This window comes from Electrophorus electricus, chromosome 17, assembly GCF_041902795.1.
Source record: "Electrophorus electricus isolate QZ-2024a chromosome 17, ASM4190279v1, whole genome shotgun sequence".
In the NCBI taxonomy this organism is placed as follows: domain Eukaryota; kingdom Metazoa; phylum Chordata; class Actinopteri; order Gymnotiformes; family Gymnotidae; genus Electrophorus; species Electrophorus electricus.
In genome coordinates, this window is record NC_137513.1 from 4,377,077 (window position 1) to 4,400,046 (window position 22,970).

General features: G+C 51.5%; 1 protein-coding gene across 11 annotated transcripts in view; it reads left to right on the top strand.

Moving 5' to 3' along the window:
* Positions 1 to 22,970, top strand: part of myo18ab (myosin XVIIIA b) — a 72,037-nt gene that overhangs the window by 9,969 nt on the left and 39,098 nt on the right. For 4 of the 11 annotated variants that reach the window (XM_081699898.1, XM_081699899.1, XM_081699900.1 and 1 more), the window contains exons 1-7: positions 18,275 to 18,340; positions 18,816 to 18,938; positions 19,634 to 19,699; positions 20,918 to 21,005; positions 21,294 to 21,400; positions 21,816 to 21,992; positions 22,453 to 22,663. In XM_081699898.1, coding sequence (XP_081556024.1) covers positions 20,972 to 21,005; positions 21,294 to 21,400; positions 21,816 to 21,992; positions 22,453 to 22,663 — 529 coding nt within the window. In that variant the 5' untranslated portion in view covers positions 18,275 to 18,340; positions 18,816 to 18,938; positions 19,634 to 19,699; positions 20,918 to 20,971. Of the gene's footprint in view, positions 1 to 10,749; positions 11,185 to 12,533; positions 12,780 to 16,101; positions 17,075 to 18,274; positions 18,341 to 18,815; positions 18,939 to 19,633; positions 19,700 to 20,915; positions 21,006 to 21,293; positions 21,401 to 21,815; positions 21,993 to 22,452; positions 22,664 to 22,970 lie in introns of those variants that run through there. The other 7 variants (XM_081699892.1, XM_081699894.1, XM_081699896.1 and 4 more) reach the window with 7 other exon arrangements.

Genomic DNA, 22,970 nt, shown 5'->3' on the forward strand with positions numbered 1-22,970 from the left:
GCATGGCCCCGGCGGCGGCGGCGCAGCAGGCCGCCCTGTCCGCGGCTCGGAGAAAGGCCCCTCTGTGTGCCGACACGGCGAGAATTCCCCTCCCGCTTCCTCCGCCCCCTCATGCCCACAGCTCCTGGACTGCCATGGACCCCTCTTGGCCTGATTGTAGGCTGCCACTGGTACAGAATGTGCTGCTCTTCCAGCCTGAGTGTAAGACAAACACAGGGGCTTTTTCCTGGTAAGCCGTGCATCATCTGCAGGGGCGCGGGGGCGTGGGGGGTTTCCACAGCACATCGGCGCATGCTTTAATTACACCCCACGCGGCTGGGAGGAGCCGACGCTCCATGGGCTTGCTCATCTGTGAGGCAGCATCCTGTCTGCTGATTATGTCTCAAAGTAACACTGGAGGCCACTGGGTGTATACGGTACCAAACACAAGCCCGCATGCCCACACCATCCAGGGTTCACATGCTGGAAGTGAAGCTGTTCATATTGGTAGAGATAAATGGTGATGATTCAAATGCAACACCCTCCCCCGCCTTCCCCAAAACACACACACACACACACACACACACACACACACACACACACACACACACGCACACACACACAAATAGAAGCAGTTTGTAGTTAGAAGAGGGAATGGAATGCTCTTTGTCTCCTTGCTGCTTTTCTCTGCAGCGAATCCAGCATGGCTGTGGTCTGCGCAGAAATACCACTGACTCCTGATGGCTCGTGATTTATTGCTCCCCCTGGCTATACGCTTCCAAGGCCTGTACGCTTGGTTGTGTCGGGTGGACGGGAATATCCTGGCCTGTCAGCAAGCTGCCATCACACCAACGGATGACTTAATGGGCCCATTAGTGACTAGGTCACCCCCCAGCTGTTGATCACGGGACTGAGGGGCTGACTGAAAGGCTCTTTATCCGAGGGCCTCTAAGACGCGGCTCCACTGGAGCAGGCTGTGCCGCTCAGAGGGGGAAGGCGTGATGCGTGAGAGCTGTCCCGCATGTCCCCAGAAGCCCTTTCCAGTAAATAAGATGCCACCCTTTTCACTCTGGCCACCCGGGGGGGGGGGGGGGAATATCAGCCACAACACTGCTGCTCAGCTGCAAAGCCCCTTCACAACCTGCATTTGGTTTCTTCTGACCACAGGATCCCGTGACCTTCAATGAGATCTCAAGATGTAGTTGAATCCCCATTTTAAGGAGAGTCAGTTTAGAGACTCTGGACGCAGTTGGATTAAAGACGGTTCTATGGCAACAAGCAGGATTAACACACCCTGTACACCTGCCTGGACTATGCTCACCATGCCCATGCAGGTATTTAGAAATGCTGGGCTGGGCTGGAGTAAATCCTGTTTTCTGGAATGACAAAGACATGGATTAGAGGTAAACCAACAGTAGAGGGGTGGCGTTCGGGCCTAGCTAGACATACTGGTAGCAAAGACAAATGACGTGACCAAATCAGGACAAGGAATCTTTGCAATGTGACAGTGGTTTCAGTTTGTCAACACATATCTTAACTTTATATTGATTGATTAGATAATAGAGGTCTGATCATTAAATCTACCCAGCAATGTTTTTTTTTCATGTATAGATAATGTCAAATAAGACAAACTTTGGAATTAAGTTTAAACAAAAGCATTTAATGAAAAGAGCCTTTTGTAACCCAAGAGTGCTATTTTATTCCTATAATACAGATGTGAAAATGCCAGTGTAGTGAATAGTCTACTGCCTTTTGGGAAAGAAATCTGGACATCAATTCTCCCATCTTTGGCAGGCCCACAGTGACATTAAATGCTGATGCATGTGATTTCATTGATGCCTGTGCCTTATCACCTGAAGAATGGTCCTGTTATCTCACTGGACATTGTAGTCATAAATCACCAATTCTACACTCCTATCAGCTTACAAGTATCAAAGTTGGCTTGGCTGAAGCAGCCATGAGGAATGAGCTCGGTTCAGCTGAGACCTCATTAGAATAGCATGTTCAGATTTCCCACAAATTAAGCTTGCGATCCTTGGATCTGTATTGGACCCTAAGGTGCATGGCCTCTGTTGATGTAGGCTTGTGGATTCTTCACATTCTGATGTTAGTTTGAACTTGACTGGATGATAACTTCAGCAAGTTCCCAACATGGAAAAACCCTCAGTCCCACATGCCAATGACTTTCTCTGGACGCCAAACAATCGAAAACCTTGCTATTAAACCCTGAAACAGAGAATCAAAGAAAATACTGAGCTCCAGTGGTGTGGTCTGAGGTTTGGATGGGGTGAGTGAGTGCAGTTTGGGTAGAAGCGAAATCAGATCACCTCTCTCCACACACACACACACGTACACACACGTACACGCTATACATTCATGTACCAAGCTTCAGTGGTGTTCTGGCCCACAGGGACCAGCTCTCCATACCGACAAGCCAATTATGGGCTCACCATGGAAGACCCCTAAGGCTCCTGCTCCATGACTTGCTTTCATGCGCTCTGAGGGTCCCTAACCCTGCCAGGATGGCGGGCAGCTCTGAGCAGCCACGGAATGTGACCCAACTGGGGGCCTTGGTCTCCCGAAGATGTGTCCTGCCGAGACGCATGTTGCTGTGTGGTCATATGGCTTGCTGGCTCAAACCATGAGCTCTATCCATGGTCTGCAATTTAACCACTTATCTGCACTGCGCCCCCTCCCTCACCACACCCCCAAACCAGTGCATTTATCTCGTCTCAGATCAGCTCTCTCCTTCTACTGCACTATGGAGCTTCTGCAGCCTGACGCAGCACATGACCCTTAATAATTTAGAGGAATCCACTGCAGGCACACTGAATAATGCACCTTGCATGCAGCATTGCAGTCTTCAGGCTGAGGTCTCAGGGTCATGTGACCACACCAGCTTTGTTTATCCAGATATGTGACACTGCATGTTGGTGGCAGATCATTGACTCAGTGGGTTCTCACTCAGGTTTTACCCCCTGGGCCAGCTGCTGGAATAAGAATTATTACTCCAAAAGGGCTTTGAAATGCTTGAAGTGCCTTTTTAAGGGTCTTCCATAGTGGCCTAATCTAGGTTTTGTTCCTGGAAAAATGGCTTCAGAGAAAGGTTTGTGCTCGGCACTGTGAATACATTCCCACTGAACGCAGCCGTGTGTACCGTATAAATGGCTGGGCGGGTTGGCATACTGGCATCGACTCTGTTAGAGCTCCTTCTGGTGCGTAAGCTGCTCCGTCAAGAATGGCAACACTTGTCATTAAGTTCTCAGACACAGGAAGGAACCCTTTTTTATAAACATGATGTAGTACAACACTGCAAGGCTCACTGTGTTCCAGAACGTTCTTCATCCATCCCGCATTGCCATGGGCACGTTAAACAGATGCAAACACTGGGCAATGTGTTTTGTGTCAAGGAAGTGGGGATGAGGCCAGAGTCAGGAGCCTTGGGCTGATGGATCAGAGGGAAATAAACTCCTTGGTGTTGGCTGGGTCTTGGCAGCGGTGAGGAGGCCTGCCCTGCTATAAACGCAAAGAGGACTCGGGATCACGCCGGCATTCAGCAGCTACTGGGAGAGGCCGTGGCTGCAAACATACAGGCTGAGCCGGGTTGGCCACATTCCTGCTCCTGGCTCTTCCTGCCTCAATCACGAAGGCGCAAGGCTCCAGCAGGATCGCGTGAGCTGAGTCAGGTGTGTCGGAGTAGGGAAGACAGGTGGCCTGTGGTCTTCCACCGCTGGAGATCCAGAAGCAGTGGAGAGCTCAGGCTGCTACCACTTTTGCTGCTTATGGTGAGGGGGCCTGGCCAAAGAGCCACAGCGGGGGAAGGTGTGGACGTGCGCCCTGCTCCCACGGAGGCCGAGTGTCTGGAGCTGCTGGTCAGGCCAAGGAGCCGGACCAATGCCCCAGGCCAGAGCCGCCGCCGCCCGGGAGCGGACGCTCTGCACCAGATGGTCTCTGCATAAGTCACTTACATATGAACAAAAGGCCCTTGCTGACGGAGAAGTGCCTGGTTTCACTGCAGGATTAGCGGAGAGCCTGCAAACGCCAAAGGAAGACGAACGAGGCCAATTAAAAGCGCATCTATCACTTTAATGGGATAAAAATATGTTTCTTTAAAAATGAATTTACACAACACGTCAAGTGAATGCAGATGTCTATACTGGTTCAGGAAATGGCTGAGATGCTTGTCTTTATTGTTGCAATTACGTCTGCACAGTATCATTTTACAAATATATCGTGATTGTAATACACTTTGCCTTGCGTTGTATTTTAAAAAAACATCGACAGACCCTTGACATGGTTAAAGATTGGCCTTGATTTATTGTGGTAACACTGAGTTTTGCTAGCTCAAGTGAAGGCTTTGGTTTATGAAAACACACTAATGAGAACACTTTTTGCACTCCTGTGCCTCTTGCAGTCCTCAGTGTTATCAACATTATAAAGTCCAGTAGAGCGCTAACGATCAGCAGCTGATATGAAGCCCTAGAGTGTGTAGGCCTGTGTTTCCTTATACATAATGATCATACCTTAAGGCTAGGGGCAGACAGTGTTTACTCCTTTAGTGTGCCTACAGCGTGTGTGTGTGTGTGTGTGTGTGTGTGTGTGTGTGTGTGTGTGTGTGTGTGTGTGTGTGTGTGTGTGTGTGTGTGTGTGTGTGTGTGTGTGTGTGTGTGTGTGAGCTCCACCATTTCATTTCCTCTTCATCTCCCAGCGCAGTATAGCACAGGAAATCCCTCCACCCAGCAGGCCGTACCCTTGATCGCACAGCCCACCATGGCGGGATATAAGTTGTGCAGAGGAATTTCCAAACTGGCCAACTAACTGCTTATGAGAGCAAAATGGAGTGAACATTCGCATCATCCCATAGCCATCGCCATTCAGAAATGAAACCGCTCACTGTTCAGAAAGGTTTGAGAACTGTTGTTTAGCTGCTTGTACCGAGAACACGCCAGAGTCGAGCCATTTAGCCTGCCGTCTTCAACGCTCTCGAAAAATGTATGCTCAGGCCAAGCTTTACTAGCGAGGGCTCACGTGAGCCGCCATCATGGCCCAGACAGATGCCTTACAGTTAAAAACCTCCCATTGTTACTGCCAGACAGCTTAATTTCTCCTGAAAATATACTTTTAACTGATTTCGGCCAAACGCGTGCAGACAAGTTTTAAGTTGCAGATTGAATTGCAGAGTATCCCCATGTCCACGGGAGCAGGGCTGCATCGCACGTTAGGCAGCCATCACCTGTGGAGAGGGGGAGCTGTGTTGGGTCTTGCCGTGTGCCTGGCCCTGGCCTGGGGGCAGAGGTACTGACCTCACAGACCTGTGCACAGGGGGTCAAGTCTCGCAGGCAACAAAGGTGGCTCAGCTGCATGGCATTTCGGAGGCGTCCAGGCGGGCTCAAATGGCAATTGTTTGTCTGGGAGCAGAAACCTAAATCTGTTCAACTGGCAGTAACAATGGCGTGTTGTTGGGAGTGTTCGCTCATTCAGTAACAGTATGGATAAACAATCAGTGTGGTTTATTCTTTGCTGTCAATAGATAACGGAGCCTGTGCATGTGACATTTCCTGTGTTGACAGAGAGCTCCCTCACCAAAAATTCAATTCTGGCATGATGGTCTGTGAGATGTTACATGTTTTATGTTGTACCAGCCATCCAACATTTATTTTCTTCCTTCTGACGCTCAAATGCATGCCAACCATTGATTTGACAAGCAGTTTGGTTATTTAACTGTCCCCGCCCACTCAAAGCCTGGTTCTCTTTTTGATGGCACTGCTCTGATTGGCTCCTGTGGAACAAACCTCTTGCACTGCACTGCTCTCATTGGCTCATGGCATGCATAGAGAAATCCTCACCTTTGACCGAGCTTGAGGGTAAAGAGGCCATCTGAAATGTCCTGAGTTGTATATACGTGAGCATATTCCCACCACATTCCACATAGATTAGTCCTGTCAGAGATCCTGACTTCCAAACAGAAGCTGATAGTGTCTGAGGCCTGGCGTGCCGGGGCAGGCTGCCGTTAGCCGAGTGTGCCAGTTTGCACAGAACATGAGTAGGGCGCGCCTGGCTGCTCCTCAGAGCCATCTCACGTTACAAACTTTCAGCCCGATCGCTTTGACACGCGTGAAATGGAAAGTGACAGTCATCTTTTATTTCTTGTCATTAGTGCTGGTCTGGTCCTCATGGTCTTTCAGGTAATAGAGATCATCTCAGAGAGCTTTGATGGGTACCACACATGTGAAGACAGTGAGCCTCTCTGTAACCCCCCCCCCCCCCCAGCCCCCACCAGAGCAGCATCAGGTTCCGTCCATTGCCATCAGGGGGCCTAAGTGCCCATAATGGACTTGGCCATTAAGGCTTCAGTTTCGTGCTTGCTGCAAATGCTGACATGTTGTTAACATGGCTGATTGGCATTTGGATCTAAATCAGCATGATTCTCCTTCGTCATGGTGTGAATCTGTGTGGGTGTTTCAGCATGTGTTTTTTTGGATGTGTGTGGCTGCAAGACAAACTACCTTCTGCTTAAAGAGGCTCTAGTGTGTGTGTGTGTGTGTGTGTGTGTGAGTGTGTGTGTGTGAGTGTGTGTGTGTGAGTGTGTGTGTGTGTGTGTGTGTGCACGCGCACAGCCCAGCTATGCCTGTGTGCTCTCCAGATAAGACTCGTGGCTCGACTCCAGCGGCCCAAATGGCTTCATACGTTACTTCATGTACTCATAACTCCCTCTGAAGCGAATAGCTCACAAACGACCCAGGTACACCGCCAGCTTATTCCTTGAACTCCATGTGTGTGTGTGCGCATGTGCATATGTACGTGCATGTGTGTGTCTGTGCGTGTGTACTCAAAGCTCCCTTGAGCATCTACCACACTTCACCAGTCTTGCACATGTTGGGGGGCCATCAATAATAGTATTGAGTGTTGCATAATGGACTTTTTAACCCCCCCAACAAAAAAACAAACACACATACATACACTCCTCTGTGATGGAGTTAAAGAGGCCCAGGCTTCTGTTCGGCTCTCTCTCTCCTAGCAGGAGTCATGGCGGCCAGGCCTGCAGTGGACGCTGTGCTTCTCTGGCTGGAAGTCCTCCACTCGCCTTTCCAAGACTCTTAACCCACAGAGCCTGATGTTTATGTGCCGTTGTAAATTTTGCGTAGCTTGGTAACTGACAGTGGCACTAATTGCAGTGAAGCCCAGGCCCCTGCTCCCCCTCCACAACCACGGCCCAGCGTTAACACTGCCTGCTTCCTCCGACTGGCCTGTCCGCTGTGGTCTGGGCATGCCACAGTAGGCTCATCTAATCGCTGCCACTCTTAGTGCCACTGGCCAGAGGGCATGATTCATGTTCTGATGGCCGTGTTTCATACGCCTTGCAGTATGTTAAAACGCGTTCAGGAGTCCATGATTTGGGCTTCGTTGTTTTAGCCAAAATGATCTTATTTGTTGGTTTACATGAATCATGGGAGAATAATTAAAACACTTCAAGAACTTTCACTTGGAGCAAGATTAGTTACTCTACTCATGCCACGTAATGGAAAAAGGGAAAAAATGTTAAAAGGCTTATATGTGATCTCAGTTTTGAAAGGGCCAGTGTTGGCATGAAGACTAATGAACGGTATATGTTAATTTGTGCATTGAGGACAAATTTTCGGGTCATTGGGTCAAATCTTTCAGGGTCATTGGCTAAGAGTGGAGTGTGCGTGTGCTGTGTGTGTGTGTGTGTGTGTGTGTGTGTGTGTGTGTGTGTGTGTGTGTGTGCGTGTTTTCTCCTCTGCCTCTCATTCCTGAAGGCTTCGCCTCCAGCAGGCGGCCTGTGTCGAGACTACCCAGCAGTCACGGGGTGTGTGTGTGTGGTTGAGCAGGTGTCACAGCACTAGAACACTGCAGCTCTGGCTCAGCACAGCTTCCATTGCTATGTTCAGCATTTGGCATGTGCTCTTATCCAGAGGGACTTACACACGTTTGCCAGTGCGACGCTGCGTTCAGAGTGCTTCCTGGGATCTAACGCATGACCATGGCCTTCCATGGTGTTCCATAGCGTTCCTAGCACCTCCATCTACCTGCTCTGCCATGTGAGCTACATGAGCACAGAGGACCACCTCAGGTCACTGCTACATCTGTGAACACACTGAGTGTGTGTGTGTGTGAGTAAGTGCCCTTAAGTTCACCAGTGAGACCTGCACACATTGCATGCGTGTGTGTGTGAGTAAAGTGCCCTTAAGTTCACCAGTGACAGCTTCTGCACCTATGTACGTACGTGTGTGCGTGTGAGATCCATAAGGCCAGTGTTGGCTGTGGAGTGTGCTACTCTAGTGGCAGTGTGTTCAAATATGGGCTCAGGCTGCTGTTGGGTGACTTGGAATGATGTCACTGTGTGTGACACTCTGAGCTGAGCACATAACACACACACACACACACCCAACTGCCTCTCTGATTTAGAGCAGCAAGTTTGGCCAGCAAGGGATCTTTGTCTGTGGGGAGTGTATTGTCTTGTGCCTCAGGGATCTTGTCTGGGTGTAGAATGGTCATCTCCTGGATTCCAGTCACGCTAGGTGCTCCTCTGACCAGTAGCATTGTGGGCTTAACCACAATGTTTATCTCCCATCATTCTTCAGATCTGCAGAGCTGTACACCATATTGTGATTTTAAATGTGAATAACCTTGTTGTTTTCTTTAACCAATTAGCTACATTTAATCCTTCACCTGAGATTTAAAAATGTCAAAGCACCCGGTTTAGTCAGACTCCTGGCACAACCCTGCCTAACAGAGCAGGACGTGCACTATGTGCGCACACCTCCTGACACTTGGATGTTTAGTGACTTTATTTTAAGGTATTTCTCTGTGCAGTGGGAGTGTTTAGTAGGGCCTGTCCCATACACATCGTTCCCATTGCCAGCGCAGCTTGCTGGGCAGCATTTCAAATGGATTTATGGCCTTGGCTATGATTTGATCTGGTGATCTGCTTGTTTGTCCTGTGTTTGTCACATGCCCCTTAAAGCCCTCTAGGCATATAGTCTCCTATTGCTAATGAAATTCTTTGCCGACACCTAGAAAGTGGCCATAGGTTCCTAAGGAAAGCCCGAGACGCTGTTTGCCGACATCAAACATCAGACGGCTTTGGCAAACACAGGGCTCGGAGGCTGGGAGGCTGGGCGACGCTCGACGGCCTGTTTTATTCAGCCTGATGCAATGCACACACTTCCCTGTGACACTGGCAGCGCAACTGGACTGTGGTAATAAAATTTGTGTGTGTGTGTGTGTGTCTGCGCATGCTTGTTTGGACCGACGTGTGTGCGTGTGTCTCTGTGTCCATGTCCTGTTTTGACGCGTTCTGAGTGGTTTGGGGAGTGTTTTGCGATGTGTTCACATTCACGTGTAACACAGCAGTGCGTGAGCACGCCCGCAGGCTGACGCACTGCGAGTTAACGTGGGGCTAGCACACAGAACCTGCTGTTAAACACCACACCCGCCGGAACCAACAGAGCTACGTGACTGCCGTCTTCGAGGAAAGCGGCAGCTCTAATTACGCTGTCAGCTTTCCTTTCAGCATGCATGTGTGCAAGAAACACGTCCAAGCTTCACACGACCAGGCTGCTAGCCAATCACCATCAAGACTGCTTCGCTTCTGTATGTCACACACTACAGGATTGGTTTAGAGTCCGTAATGACCTATGATTTGAGTCCTTGAGGTCTGGGTGGTGCCGGTTGCTCCGTGAGGGTGATTGTGTGGGGTTCGAGTCTTAAACCTGCAGCAGGACACCAGACGACAGTGCCAGGAGAGTGTGTGGTGATCTGAGTGTGTTGTGATCTTTGTTCGTGTGCACACACACACAGTGCTGTGTAGACGCAGAAAGATTTGGCCCTGTGTTCTGAGATGTTCTACAATCTGGTACTCTACAGCTATGGCAGGCAGGAGTAAGCTGCTTGCTGATGTGTTGCTGGAGGGGTGAGTTCTCTCTCCTCCTCACACACCGTGCTAGTTCTCCATACACCTTGGTCAGCGGTTACACAGGCTCACATGCTGTGAGTCACGCTGATTAACGGTGTTTGAACAGCCAAACGAAACGGGATCTGAAAGCAAACAAACAGCTCTTTGAGAAATTGATCCTGTTGTCGGTCAGAGCCAGGAGGGCAGTGCAGCGCTTGGTGAGTTATAATAATGCTTGCACTGCCCTCATGTGGCTGGACTGCTGAACTGAAGCGGTTTCTACACATGTTGAGTGCCGAGTATGACCCCCTGCTGGTACATCCATGGCAGTACAGCTACTGTAAAAGCCATGACACAGATGAGCCCATTTTTGTCACTCTGGGGGAATCCATTTCTTTTTTTCCTTTTTCACTGAATTTGTTCAGTGCAGCCATTATTTATTCATTGAATTAACCCATACCCACAATGTCAGTAAATGTATTAACATGCTGTGCACTTTTAAAGAAGATTTTGTAGCCATTCTCGACATGAGAGTAGAGTGCTTGGTTGTTTACACTGTTATCAGGTTCCTCAAATAAGTGGTTTAAAATCTATTACCCATTCAGATTCTACTCAGAGAGTGGAACTATCAGATGGATCACATTTCTGTTTTTTTTCTGTGTTGGTGGAGAGAGGGCTGGACGTTAGGTGAGCAGCGGTGCTTTTCTCCACTGTGCTCAGCAGTTTGGAACTGTTTCACAGGAAGTACCTAGCCTTTGCATCACTTCCTCAGCCTTCGTCTCGCTGCACTTGTTTTCACGCCTCTCTGTGCACCCGCTCCACCGTCCTCTGCCCTCTAACCCACACACACACACACACACACACACTCTCTCTCTCTCTCGCGCTCGGAGCCAGGAGGTGCAGCAGCAGTGGGTTGCATTCTTCCTGTGAGGAGCTGAGCAGAAGGAGCAGCTGCAGCTGAGAGGCCCGTGGAGCGCACACAGGCGAGGGGCGTTATCATCGCCCAGCCTGCCACCTCGCATTCCTGGGGTGGAGCGCCAAAGAGGGGCAGTAAGTGCGGGCGTCTATATTTGGCCCACTGCGACCTCCCGCACACCATGACAGCTGTCCCCCCCTCCGAGCCGGACAAGTGACGCGAGGAGATTGGCTGTAGGTCCTCTCCCTGGGAGGCGATTGGCCGCCGGCCCTCTCTCTGAGACGGGCTCAAGCCTCCCGGCCACTTCAGGCACTTCGCGCCGCACCGTGCTGACCCTTGCCGGCTAGCGACGCACCAGCGCAGAGGAGCAGAGGTAAGGTGGCGAGCGTGTGCAGAGCCCGCACCGCAGGCCCGTTCTCAGGCAGGGCTGCCGGGGGCTGTGGGCTCGGCGCGCTGGGCGGGTCTGGCCCGGTCTCTGGCACACTATTTTTAGGGTTGAGAGTGCTAGACTACAAGGGAGCAGAGCAGGGCTGCCAGCACTGACCCTCTCTGCACCTGCTGTAGACCTGAGGTGCAAATCCGGCCACTTTGGGCCGTGTTCTGAGTGCTGTGTTGGGTCCGGCCTGGTGTGAGTAAGGGAGTGTGAGTGCTGTTTTACTGAAGAACATCTCCGTGGAGGCTTTGTGCTGAGTGTTTCCTCTTATGAAGAGAGTCGTGTAGATGTGTAGTTTCATATCCTCAGGTATGGTCCTGGAGTAGTAATGAACTATACTGAGGATAAGTAACAAAATCAGATGTGTTTTGGTTTAGGGTTTGAGGCAAGTGGTGCGATTGGAAAATGTACTCATTAATTTTTTAATTCTTTAGTCATAAAGTCTGTTTTTCAATTCAGAAATTCAGTCAGGCTAGATCAAACTCAACACTGTTCTTGTTCTGGGGATTTCTTGTGCTGTCTCCCATAAATCAGTGTTGGTGGTTAGCGTATCTCTCTTTCTCTACATAAAGACACTACTGTACTTTCCTTTATGCTCAGGAAGCTTCTAGAAGCAACTCTTCCAAAGGTTTGCTGGGAATGGGAATGACAAATTTATTTCTCAGTCAGCTCCATAAACATGTCCGTAGCTTAGTGTTAGCAGCATGCCGAGGCATGTGAGTGTTGGGTTGTGCTGCTGGGGGGATGTTTGTCTGCTGTTTACTTCCACAGTCCGTGTCAAAGTGCCAGGGGTCCATATGGAGTGGTCTGTAGTTTTAGTGAGTTTACTTCAAATAAACATTTTTAGAGGTTTTGATGAAACCTGTGTTCGGGAAACATCTGCTAGTGATTATTGTTTTACTGTCTCTTTATGGTGTTGTTTTAAATTGATGAAAGTGTCTGTGATTTTAGTCAGAGCTGTTAAACAGTGGCATGTGTAGCCTGTCTGCTGCACTTCAGGTTCATGTGTGTGTGCGCTGTTGGGTAGCGTGTTAGCACACTGTGTGTAAGTACTGCTACAGATGTATCAGCACATCACGCCGCACTGCTTACAGATAAGTGCGTCATGACGCTTAATTTAGCTGCTGTGTGTGTCCGCGTGCTGGAATGGGTGTAGAGGTCGCCATCAGGTCACCAGTACCGTTCAAGAATTTCTTTTTTTTTTTTTTTGTTGTAAGAGTGTACTTTACTTGATTTTGTGCATGGCTTTGCACACAGTAACCCCTTCCCAACCTCCTTTTACCCTACAGACCCAGAATCCTTTTCTTAGTGGACACTGTCTTGCCTGCTGCCCTTGGTCTGGGGCTAACTACAACACCGGCAGCCTCCACATCTGTCCTGTATATCTCAGCCTACGTGACTGCCCCTCAACATCTCGCTCTGCCCTCCTTCTCCAGTCTCCTCCTTCCACCTGCCCCCCCCTCCGCACGGCCCCGCCCATGAGGGTGGTGCCAGCGCCATGGCCTTCTCATCGCGCTTCTCCTTCTGGGAGCAAAAGGAAAGTGGCGTTCCGTCTCCCGCTCTTTGTTCGTGGTGCGGTTTGTGTTTTTGTTTGTTTGTTTTTCTGCATGCCCGCTCTTTCTCAGGGAGGGGCGCAACTGTAAAACATGTACCCCGGTGCGGGCGTGTGTTGGCATGCACTGGCCCAGTGTGTGAGTGTGCTGTGTGTGTGTTCTGGGGTGGATGGGAACTGGGCGCTCCAGCATCGCGGTAGACTGTGTTCCACGGCGTTCACCAGTACTGGGCCACAGGGCTTCTGGGTTCGGTCTAAAAGGCTGCCACTTGCTCGACCACAGCAGTAAACTGACGCCATTGCTTTAAATATAACGCGTTAAATGATAAAAATAAAATTGTGCTTGTCTGAGTGTAGAGTTTGTCTGTGGAATGCCAAAGCTGGCTTAACCTTGTATTAGTTGGTTTAAATTACGCATCTCACTTACCTTCTTACAAAAACCTCTTCAGGTCAAGGAGGAAACCAAAGCAGCCCCCAAGAGTCCTAAAGTAAGTGCCTTAGGACACCAGTAACACTCACTACCACAGGACACATGCTTCACACACCAGTAACTCTCACTAACACAGGACGCAGGATTCACACACCAGTAACTCTCACTAACACAGGACGCAGGATTCAGACACCAGTAACTCTCACTAACACAGGACGCAGGATTCACACACCAGTAACTCTCACTAACACAGGATGCAGGATTCACACACCAGTAACTCTCACTAACACAGGACGCAGGATTCACACACCAGTAACTCTCACTAACACAGGACGCAGGATTCAGACACCAGTAACTCTCACTAACACAGGACGCAGGATTCACACACCAGTAACTCTCACTAACACAGGATGCAGGATTCACACACCAGTAACTCTCACTAACACAGGACGCAGGATTCATACACCAGTAACTCTCACTAACACAGGACGCAGGATTCACACACCAGTAACACTCACTAACGCAGGATGCAGGATTCACACACCAGTAACACTCACTAACACAGGACGCAGGATTCACACACCAGTAACACTCACTAACACAGGACGCAGGATTCACACACCAGTAACACTCACTAACACAGGACGCAGGATTCACACACCAGTAACACTCACTTAACACAGGATGCAGGATTCACACACCAGTAACACTCACTTAACACAGGATGCAGGATTCACACACCAGTAACTCTCACTAACACAGGACGCAGGATTCACACACTAGTAACTCTCACCAACACAAGACGCAGGATTCACACACCAGTAACACTCACTAACACAGGATGCAGGATTCACACACCAGTAACACTCACTAACACAGGACGCAGGATTCACACACCAGTAACTCTCACTAACACAGGACGCAGGATTCACACACCAGTAACTCTCACTAACACAGGACGCAGGATTCACACACCAGTAACACTCACTAACACAGGACGCAGGATTCACACACCAGTAACACTCACTTAACACAGGATGCAGGATTCACACACCAGTAACACTCACTAACACAGGACGCAGGATTCACACACCAGTAACTCTCACTAACACAGGACGCAGGATTCACACACCAGTAACACTCACTAACACAGGACGCAGGATTCACACACCAGTAACACTCACTAACACAGGATGCAGGATTCACACACCAGTAACACTCACTAACACAGGACGCAGGATTCACACACCAGTAACACTCACTAACACAGGACGCAGGATTCACACACCAGTAACACTCACTAACACAGGACGCAGGCTCCGCTGTTCCTTTTATTCAGAGGCAGTTAGTCAATACTGAGTGAGATAATTGGATTCCTGAATGCAGAATAAGACGGCGGGGGGGCGGGGGGTGTTTAATGTTAGTCGAGAGCTGAGTTAAATGAACTGCCATTGACAATGCAGCACTGTTCAGGAATAATTGCTGTTATCTCTTTGTATCTATTGCCACAGCACAGTTGGTATAATTTATTTCTAAATGGCCTAATGTCATTTTGAAGAGGATGTGGTCTTTTGTTCATTGACATGCAGCTGTCAGGGACTGATTACTCCGGGAGGTGTCATGAAATGCGCCGTTAAGATAAATTACACACATCCACACACACCACACACACCCAGCACTGCATAGATACAGTAAAAACAAACACACTAAAAAGTGGAGGCTATTTCCCCCAGACTCTGAACATTTCTCCTGCTGGAGAACCGCGTCTTGGTCGGCAGTACCAGTAGCAGGCTTTGTGACCCTGCTGTCTCTGCCCATTGTTGATTTGGATGTAAACTGCTTAAATCTGTCATGGTCAAGTAGAGCTGTAGACTGTAGCAGCAGATAGTGCCGGCTGCGTGGACGCATGCTGAGTCAGGGACGCGGCCGTATCTCAGCCCACTGGCTGATGGGATTCCATCCTCACGGCTGCGGTGCTGGGTTGCCTGCTTCCTAGCATTGCTTTGAGCTCTGTGTTCACCACAGGCTCTTGGGTGGGTCATCACCTAACCGGGCACTGTTCACAGATTAATATCTGCCGTGACGGCACAGTTGGCGCAAATGTTTTATTTTATAGATTCCAAACTAGGATGAGCTCAGCACAGTAGTTGCCAGTGGATGAGGTGGATTCGGATCGTTGATAGTGGGAGTTAGCCCGAGTGGGCTCCGTAGCTCCACCTCTTTTCTCAGCATCCTGACTGGTGCAGTCTGGCTGGATCTGGGGCAGAGGGCCAGATTTCCTTTCCTTTCAGCTACTTTGCTGATTGTGGTTCCATGCCTCATTTCCAAAGCTACAGGAGTTCTTAAATTTCGAGTTGTATTACCCCAGCTAAAGACTGTGAGAGGTGTAGGGAGCATTAGCTTGGCAAATGACACGGCTCAGGAACGCATGGGCAGGGACGCGAACACAACTATGTCACGGGAATGTGATGAGCCTCTTTAAGACTCTGTGTTTTGTTTCTTCAGCTTCCAATTCACTAATTCAGCATAGGAATATTTTACCATAGTATATTTGGCAGTGCTCGGAGATGCATTTTCCAAACTGCCATCGCCTGGTGTTCTTTGCTGACCTCATCAGTAACCTGTGTCCTCTGCTCCTTCCCTCGGCTGAGTAGCTGGACAGTAACGGCAGTCTGAGCAGTCGTTCCCAGTCTGTGCCCAGTCTGGAGGCTGGCAAAGGCCTGCTGCGTGCCAAGAGCCCCCAGCCTGCCTGCGAGCCACCCTCCGGGGCCCAGCCACAGCCCCCGCTCAGGGAACGGATCAAGAGTCCGTCGCCCAACAGGAGCCGCTTCTCTCTGGTCCGAAACGTGGAACCGCCCAAGACGCCCGACCGCTTCCGCAGTCCCGAGCCTCAGAGAACCTGGAGACTTGAGCCAGGGCAAAGCGGGGAAGGCGTGAGCAATGGAGTGGCAACGGGCAAGACGTCAGGCTCCGGCGGTGTCCACCCGGAGCCCGCTGAAGAAGCGCAGGGCATGACCCGCAAGAAGGTTGTGAAGGTGGTGCGCAGGGTGGTGAGGAAGGTGCTGCCCACGGAGGAGGAGGTTACGGTTCCAGCCCCGCCTCTGTCTCCGCCCCCGGCCCCGGCCCCAGGCCGGCCTCCCGGAGAGCCAGCAAAGGCCAGCGCTAAGCCTGCCAACCCCACCGTGACGTCTGTGCCCAAAACCGCAAGGATGCCGGCGTTCTCCTTCAAGCATGACTCGGTGAAGAAGGAAGAGAAGGATGGCCTCTCCGCAGGGCTCGCCGGCCTGATGAGCCGAGGGAGGAGCCGAGATCCCCGGCCGCGCCCCCGCAGGGAGGAGCCGGCAGAAAAACAAGAAGAGGAGAGAGAGCAGAAAGCTGAGAAGAGAGATGGCTTGGCAGTAGCAGTCAGGACACCCGAGGATGGCCAGACGGGGGCTCCACACCGACAGGAAAAGAGTCCAGCGTCCTCTGCTCCTGCGTCTCCAGCTCACCCTTCTCCTGCAAAGCCTCCTCTGTCTCCACCAGCTGGCTTCATCCCAGCTCCTAAGACGACATCACCGTCACCCCCTCCTGACCTCACACCTGCCCCCAAACCCTCTTCTCTGGCCCCTCCAGCAGGGTTTATTCCCAAAGTCGCTCAGGTCCCCGGGTCGCCTCCCACATCCGTTCCGGATGCCAAATCCACTCCCGTGGTACCTAAACCTGCCTCCGTAGCTCCCCGAGCTGCCGCAGCACTGGATCCTGACAGACCCAAAGTCCTCCCACGTCCTGTGCCCAAGCCTGACCCCTTTGCCCCGCCACCAGGGTTCATACCTGCCCCCATGCAGGTGCCCCCGAAGGGCAAAGAGGTATTGCTCGCCTTCCTGCAGCATGGGTTGCCTTGTCTTTAGAGTGGCGCATGGGAGCCGACTCATCCAGCATGTAGTGGAGTGCTAACGTGTGCTTTGGGCTCTCTGCGGTTCTAACATAACTTGCCTCACGGTGTGTTTGCATAGCAACAACAACTCACACAACCCCTTGGGGTAAAAAATGTGAAGAGCACGTTCCTCATGCAGAAAACATGCGATAAGATGAGCCTTTATCTAGTTAGATTTCCAAGCTTTAAAACTTAGAATTATATTGTTTATATCCATGTCTGACAGCATCTTCCTTCTTGGACTCGCACCTCGCCATTACAGTTCTCCTCCTGTCAGCTGCTTGGCTAGCTTCACATGAGATGGAGCATCTGGTTTGCACACAGCATTGAGAAGCTGTTTGTGCAGATCCTGTGTGTGTGTGTGTGTGTGTGTGTGTGTGTGTGTGTGTGGTTGTGTGTGTGTGTGTGAGAGCAAGAGAAAATGAGTGAGCAGCAGGGCCGTGTGAGACTGTGGGGCCCCAACGAACCGACTGATGTCTCCTCGCTGCCTGTGTGCTAGCACTGAGTCGTGGTGTGGTGCCCTCTTCTGCGTGCCCTTCTACGCTGCCCCCCTCTGAGCCGTCTGAGCACGCGGCTCGCATGGCACGGCCGTGCTGCATGTGCTTACGGTTGTGATGCCTCTGCTTGTTTGCTGTTTTGATCACACACTCATTTCATGGGACGTGAGTGTGATCGAACAGAAGACATGGACTGACTTTGTGTGCCTGCTGTGTGTTTGTGGGGGTTTGTTTTTGTTTGTTTTCTTTCTACAAATTTGTGTGTGTGTGTGTGTGTGTGTGTGTGTGTGTGTGTGTGTGTGTGTGCGTGCGTGCATGTAATGTTTAAAGATGAAGACAGTCTCACGTCTGTCCTCAGCCCCAACTGGGAAGCCTCTTCTTAGCAGCCTATCTAAAGCGTCCCACCCACCTGTAATCCTAAAGGTGTGTGCGTGCGTGTGTGTGTGCGCATGTGTGCTTGTTTAACTCCAGAAGCGCTTAAGCCTGTGCTAGCTGTGCCCTGCAGGAAAGAAATTGCATGGCTCCCGCTTGTCTGGTGCTCGTCTGCAGGACGGAGCACTGCAGAAGTAGCAGATAGGGAGGGCGTGCTACAGGCGTACGCACCCTTACATTCTCTTTGGTGGTCCGACTTGTAGGAGAACCCCCCGGCGAGCCCAACCGAGGAAGCTCGCCGACGTCTGGAGCGGATCTTCGCTGCACCCGTAATCCTCGCCCTCGCGTGTTTCCTCCCTCATCTTCCTCTCCTCTTTCCCTCTTTAATCTTCCACTCCCTGCCCTTCTCATCTGACCTGCTGCTGGGGGACATGGCGGGGACGTGTCTCCGAGGAGCTCCTCCTTGCCCGGCCCTCCATAATCTAGAGTTTTGATAATGCATCGTGGTGTGAGGAGACGTTCAGTCCCCCCCTGGCCTGCTTACTGTCTATAATTCTGCTCAGATCCCACAGACAGGACACACGTCTGCCCCTTCTCCCTGTTTTAGCTCTGTATTGTTATTGTTTCTCTATCTTCATATTCATTGCTGTGTAGTAACGTCTAATCCCATAACATTGCCACACACAGCGTCTGCTCACTCCTCTGTCCTGTCTCCAATGCGTCTCTCCTCTCATCTCCATCTCCCCTTCTCTTTTTCCTCCACCGCTGTCCCGGCTGCCGGCGTCTCCCCGGTCCCCGCTGTAGCTGGAGCCTGTCTCCAGCGCCACCGCCTCCTCTCAGGTACAGGGCAGCCCCGGGGACCCACCCCACCCTGCAGGGCTCCACCTCGGCCTGGCCGCCGTCTGCTCTCGCGCGGCCTGCTGCAGCGTAAGCCCCGCCCCTCTGTCCCCGCCCCCTATGGGTGCCTTCAGCTTCTTTTAAACAGGCTTATTTTAATCAGTGAGTTTGGGGCCCATTTTTAGTGATGCATCCTTGCTTTTTTATCCTTACTCACCCGTGCCTTTGTCTAGCTGCCGCATGGAGGCTAAAGACAGGCTTTCCCTGCATGAAGCCAGTGGTGTGGTGTGATTGTGGATGGGGGGGATGGTCCGCCTCCCCCCCGGAGTGAGCTGGTGTGATGGGGGCTGGTTAGCATGCGACTGTTGTTTTTGTTCATGGTTGACAGCTGCTGTTTTCCCGTTGCCCCTTTTGCGCTTTTTGCGTTTATCAAGCTCGTACCATTTTGCGACCCGGACCTGCTTTTGTAAGCTCGAGATGCTGGTCGCAAATGTGTCCTGTTGATGGCAGTGTTAACCATCTGAATTGTTTGCGTAACCAAATGTAATTTATGAAAAGAGGTGTGATGTTACTGTTTTTTGACGATCGCAGTACTGATGTGCGTGTTGTTTTGAAGCAGAACTAACTCGGAGAAACCATACAGGTCACTTGCTGTGTGCCTCTGTGTCTGCCGTGGTCACACTACCTCTCCTTCTCGGTGCTGTGTTCTGCCGTCGTGCGCGATGTGTACGCATAGATGGTGTCTAACAATGATCCTTCCCCTGCTGGTGCGTGTGATGTCACAGGGACAGGCAGAGGAGGACCCCGTCGCCATCCTACGGGCGGCCCATGCTGCCGCCACCCTGCCCAAGGTCTGCCCGCTGCCGTGCCTGCGTATAATCCACCAACACCTTTTTGCTCCTGGCCTCCGACCTGCTGTATCCAGCGTGCCCTGTGTTTGGAGTGCTGTGACCTCTCACCCCTCACCCCTCTCCCATAAACAATGACCCCAGTAGCCACGGTTACTCATTCATTAAAATACGTCAGTGCACTGGCTGCTAAGATTCTGCATAACTGACCAATATAAAGCATCTGAGGATATTGGAACAGGTTAACAGTAAGGGTCCATGTTTATTGTGTGCTTCTGGGCCTGTGTGTTACTGTACATCTGGGGTCTGTTGTTGTGGGTCTGTTTGCACTTCCACTGAGTAAAAAATGCATGAGTTCAGTCACACATCATTAGACTTGTAGAAACTGCCATCAGTCTTTGACTGAAGCCCTATTCATTCACGCCTTTAAACTCCTAATTTGTTTTAAAGTATTAATAGTGTGAACAAGTGCAAATGATGCATATCTTTTGAAAGTCAGTAATGGTTTGGTTGTTGTGTGTGTTTGTCTTGTGGTGTTTTATACTTTTACCCTCTCTGTGTGAGTCTGATGTGACGTTTTCCAAATTTAATCTCTTTATCTGGAAAATCTCTGTCATATTTTTCTCAAGGTCTTTTTATCTTTCCAACAAATTCCTGATTGGGGGCAGAATCCTCCCTTAGAGAAGCAGGTGGTGATTTGTGGCAAGAGCGCTCCATGTCTCCCAGTAGTGGAACGCACTCGGATGAGTGAGAGAGTGGCCAAAGGTTGCCGCAGCAAGCACGCATGCCGAGACAGCATGTCAACCGAGCCTGTCTGTCGGGTCTGCGTAAACCGAGCCTGTCTGTCGGGTCTGCGTAACCCGAGCCTGTCTGTCAGGTCTGCGTAACCCGAGCCTGTCTGTCGGGTCTGCGTAACCCGAGCCTGTCTGTCGGGTCTCATTTTATCCATGACTCTTATTATGATCATGCACTGCCCTTCACTGCGGAAGCCCGCCCTTTTGTACTGATCAAAAGATGCAACTTCCCACCATAGGCTTGTATGTGTAAACACATCAGGCCAGGTCTGAGATCAGAACCAAAGGGCTCGCTCCTGCCCTAGCCCCTCAGGGAGTGGCCATGCTCAAACCCACATTTTATGCACCAAGCGGCTCCCAGTGAGTTTGTCTGGAGTCTGCGTGTCGTGCCGCACTGCGATTGTGACAGTGTGCTCTTCTTCTGCAGGTGAAGACCGAGGAGCAGATCGCTGCCGAGCAGACATGGTACGGCTCCGAGAAGATGTGGCTGGTCCACAAAGATGGCTTTTCCCTGGGTCAGTACCGTCACCCGGCCGCCCCACTCATACTTGCGTAATCCACTACCGCATATGGGTAGTCTTTAACAAAGACATCCGACTCATAAAAAGTATTCCGACTCATGTCAGGAAAAGGCAGAAGTGGAGCTGTTCATGTGACATACATGTGTTCTCATTCTCAAGGGCTTTTTAAAGTAATTAAGTGCAAGTTGGCTTTAAAATCAAAAAACAAAAAAAAAACAAAAAACCCCAACCTGGGTCAGTTGTGGTGCCGGCTGACTTCTCCGACCTCGTCTGACCCTGCAGCTACCCTGCTGAAGCCGGACGGCGGCGTCCTGCCCGAGGGGAAGGTGAAGATCAAGCTGGAGCATGACGGGACGGTGCTGGACGTGGACGAGGACGACGTGGAGAAGGTGAGGAAAGGAGAGGCTGGGGAGGCCCCCCCCCCCCCTTTGAGGCACTGGGTGTGGAGAAAGGAGCTGCGCGGGGCGGGGGTATGACTGTGAGAGCTCGGGGCTCGTCGTGAGATCACACTCTCTGCCTGCCGTTGACGGGAAACATATGCTGCAAAACCTGCTTCTTCCCCTCGGCCAGAAGCAGAAGCCACGAGACGTCTTCCTGCATGCCGAAGGGCAGCTTCAGCTGACGTGCTTCATAATGCATCTGCTGGTGTTTATCTCAGTGTTTCAACCATCTGCTTGGTCGGGGACTCGGGGAGGCCGAATCCACTATCGCGCGGCGTCCAGGCTGCGGCGCATGTTAATTCACACCTATCCCCCGCCCCACCCCTCCATGTCTGACCATGACCTCTGACCTCGCCGACCTCAGGCGAACCCCCCGTCGTTTGACCGCTGTGAGGACCTGGCGGCGCTACCCTACCTGAACGAGTCGAGCGTGATGCACTGTCTGCGCCAGCGCTACGGCGGGAACCTCATCCACACGCACGCCGGGCCCAGCATGGTCCTCATCAACCCCATCAGCGCCCCCTCCATGTACTCCGAGAAGGTAACGGGCCGCATGCACACCGCATGTTTATGACGGTACAGATGCTGAACCCGCTTAACGGGATCAGGCGCCCTGTCGGACTTCATGAAGGACCAAGTCATTTTTAGGATTAAATTGAAATGTAATTACTTACCGAAGGATATCGTATTTCCCTTAGTCATCAGTCCTTATTCTCGTACTGTGCTTTCCGGATCAGGCTGGTGTCTTGGTAACGGAGATTTCAGAGGTCTTTTGCACTAATGCGGTACTAAACATGTAGGCGGCACAGGCCCGATGTTAAAGTGCTTCCCAAATTAGCAGCTTAATTGGCTCGCCTGTTTTAGGAGCTTAGAGAAGTGCGAACCTCTGGATGTATTTTGCTGTAGGCGTTTAATTTCCAGCCGCGCCTCGCCGCAGCAATGAAGCGGCCCTGAAGGCCGGGCCGCGCGCGCTCCGAGTAAGCGTGCGCGTGTGCTTGCAGGTGATGCACATGTTTAAGGGCTGCCGGCGGGACGACACAGCGCCACACATCTACGGCGTGGCGCAGGCCGCCTACCGCTGCCTGTTGACCACGCGCCAGGACCAGGCCGTCGTGCTGCTAGGAAAGAGCGCCGGGGGAAAGAGTACCAACTGCCAGCACCTGGTGCACTACCTGCTTTCCATCGCGGGCAGCGCCGGCAAGATCTTCTCCGGTAAGAGGGGCGCTGCCGCCTGGATGTTCGCGTGTGTGAGGGGGGTGGGGCGGGGCTGCACGATTCGGGGGCGGGGCCAAGCACACCACGGAGCCATGCTGGGTGGCGGCCCGAGGGGGGTGGCTGGATGGCAGGCAGTGGGGTCTTGGCGTGGAAGGTGGAGGCGGATGACGGATGCGGCCTTCGTTAATGAACACTCCGCTAATTAGCTGCGCTCGTCAAAGGCCGCTCAGCCAGCACTTAGCACTAATGACCCGATAAAGATTACACTGCCTGTCAGGCGGGGCTGTAAAGAGGCCGAGATGCT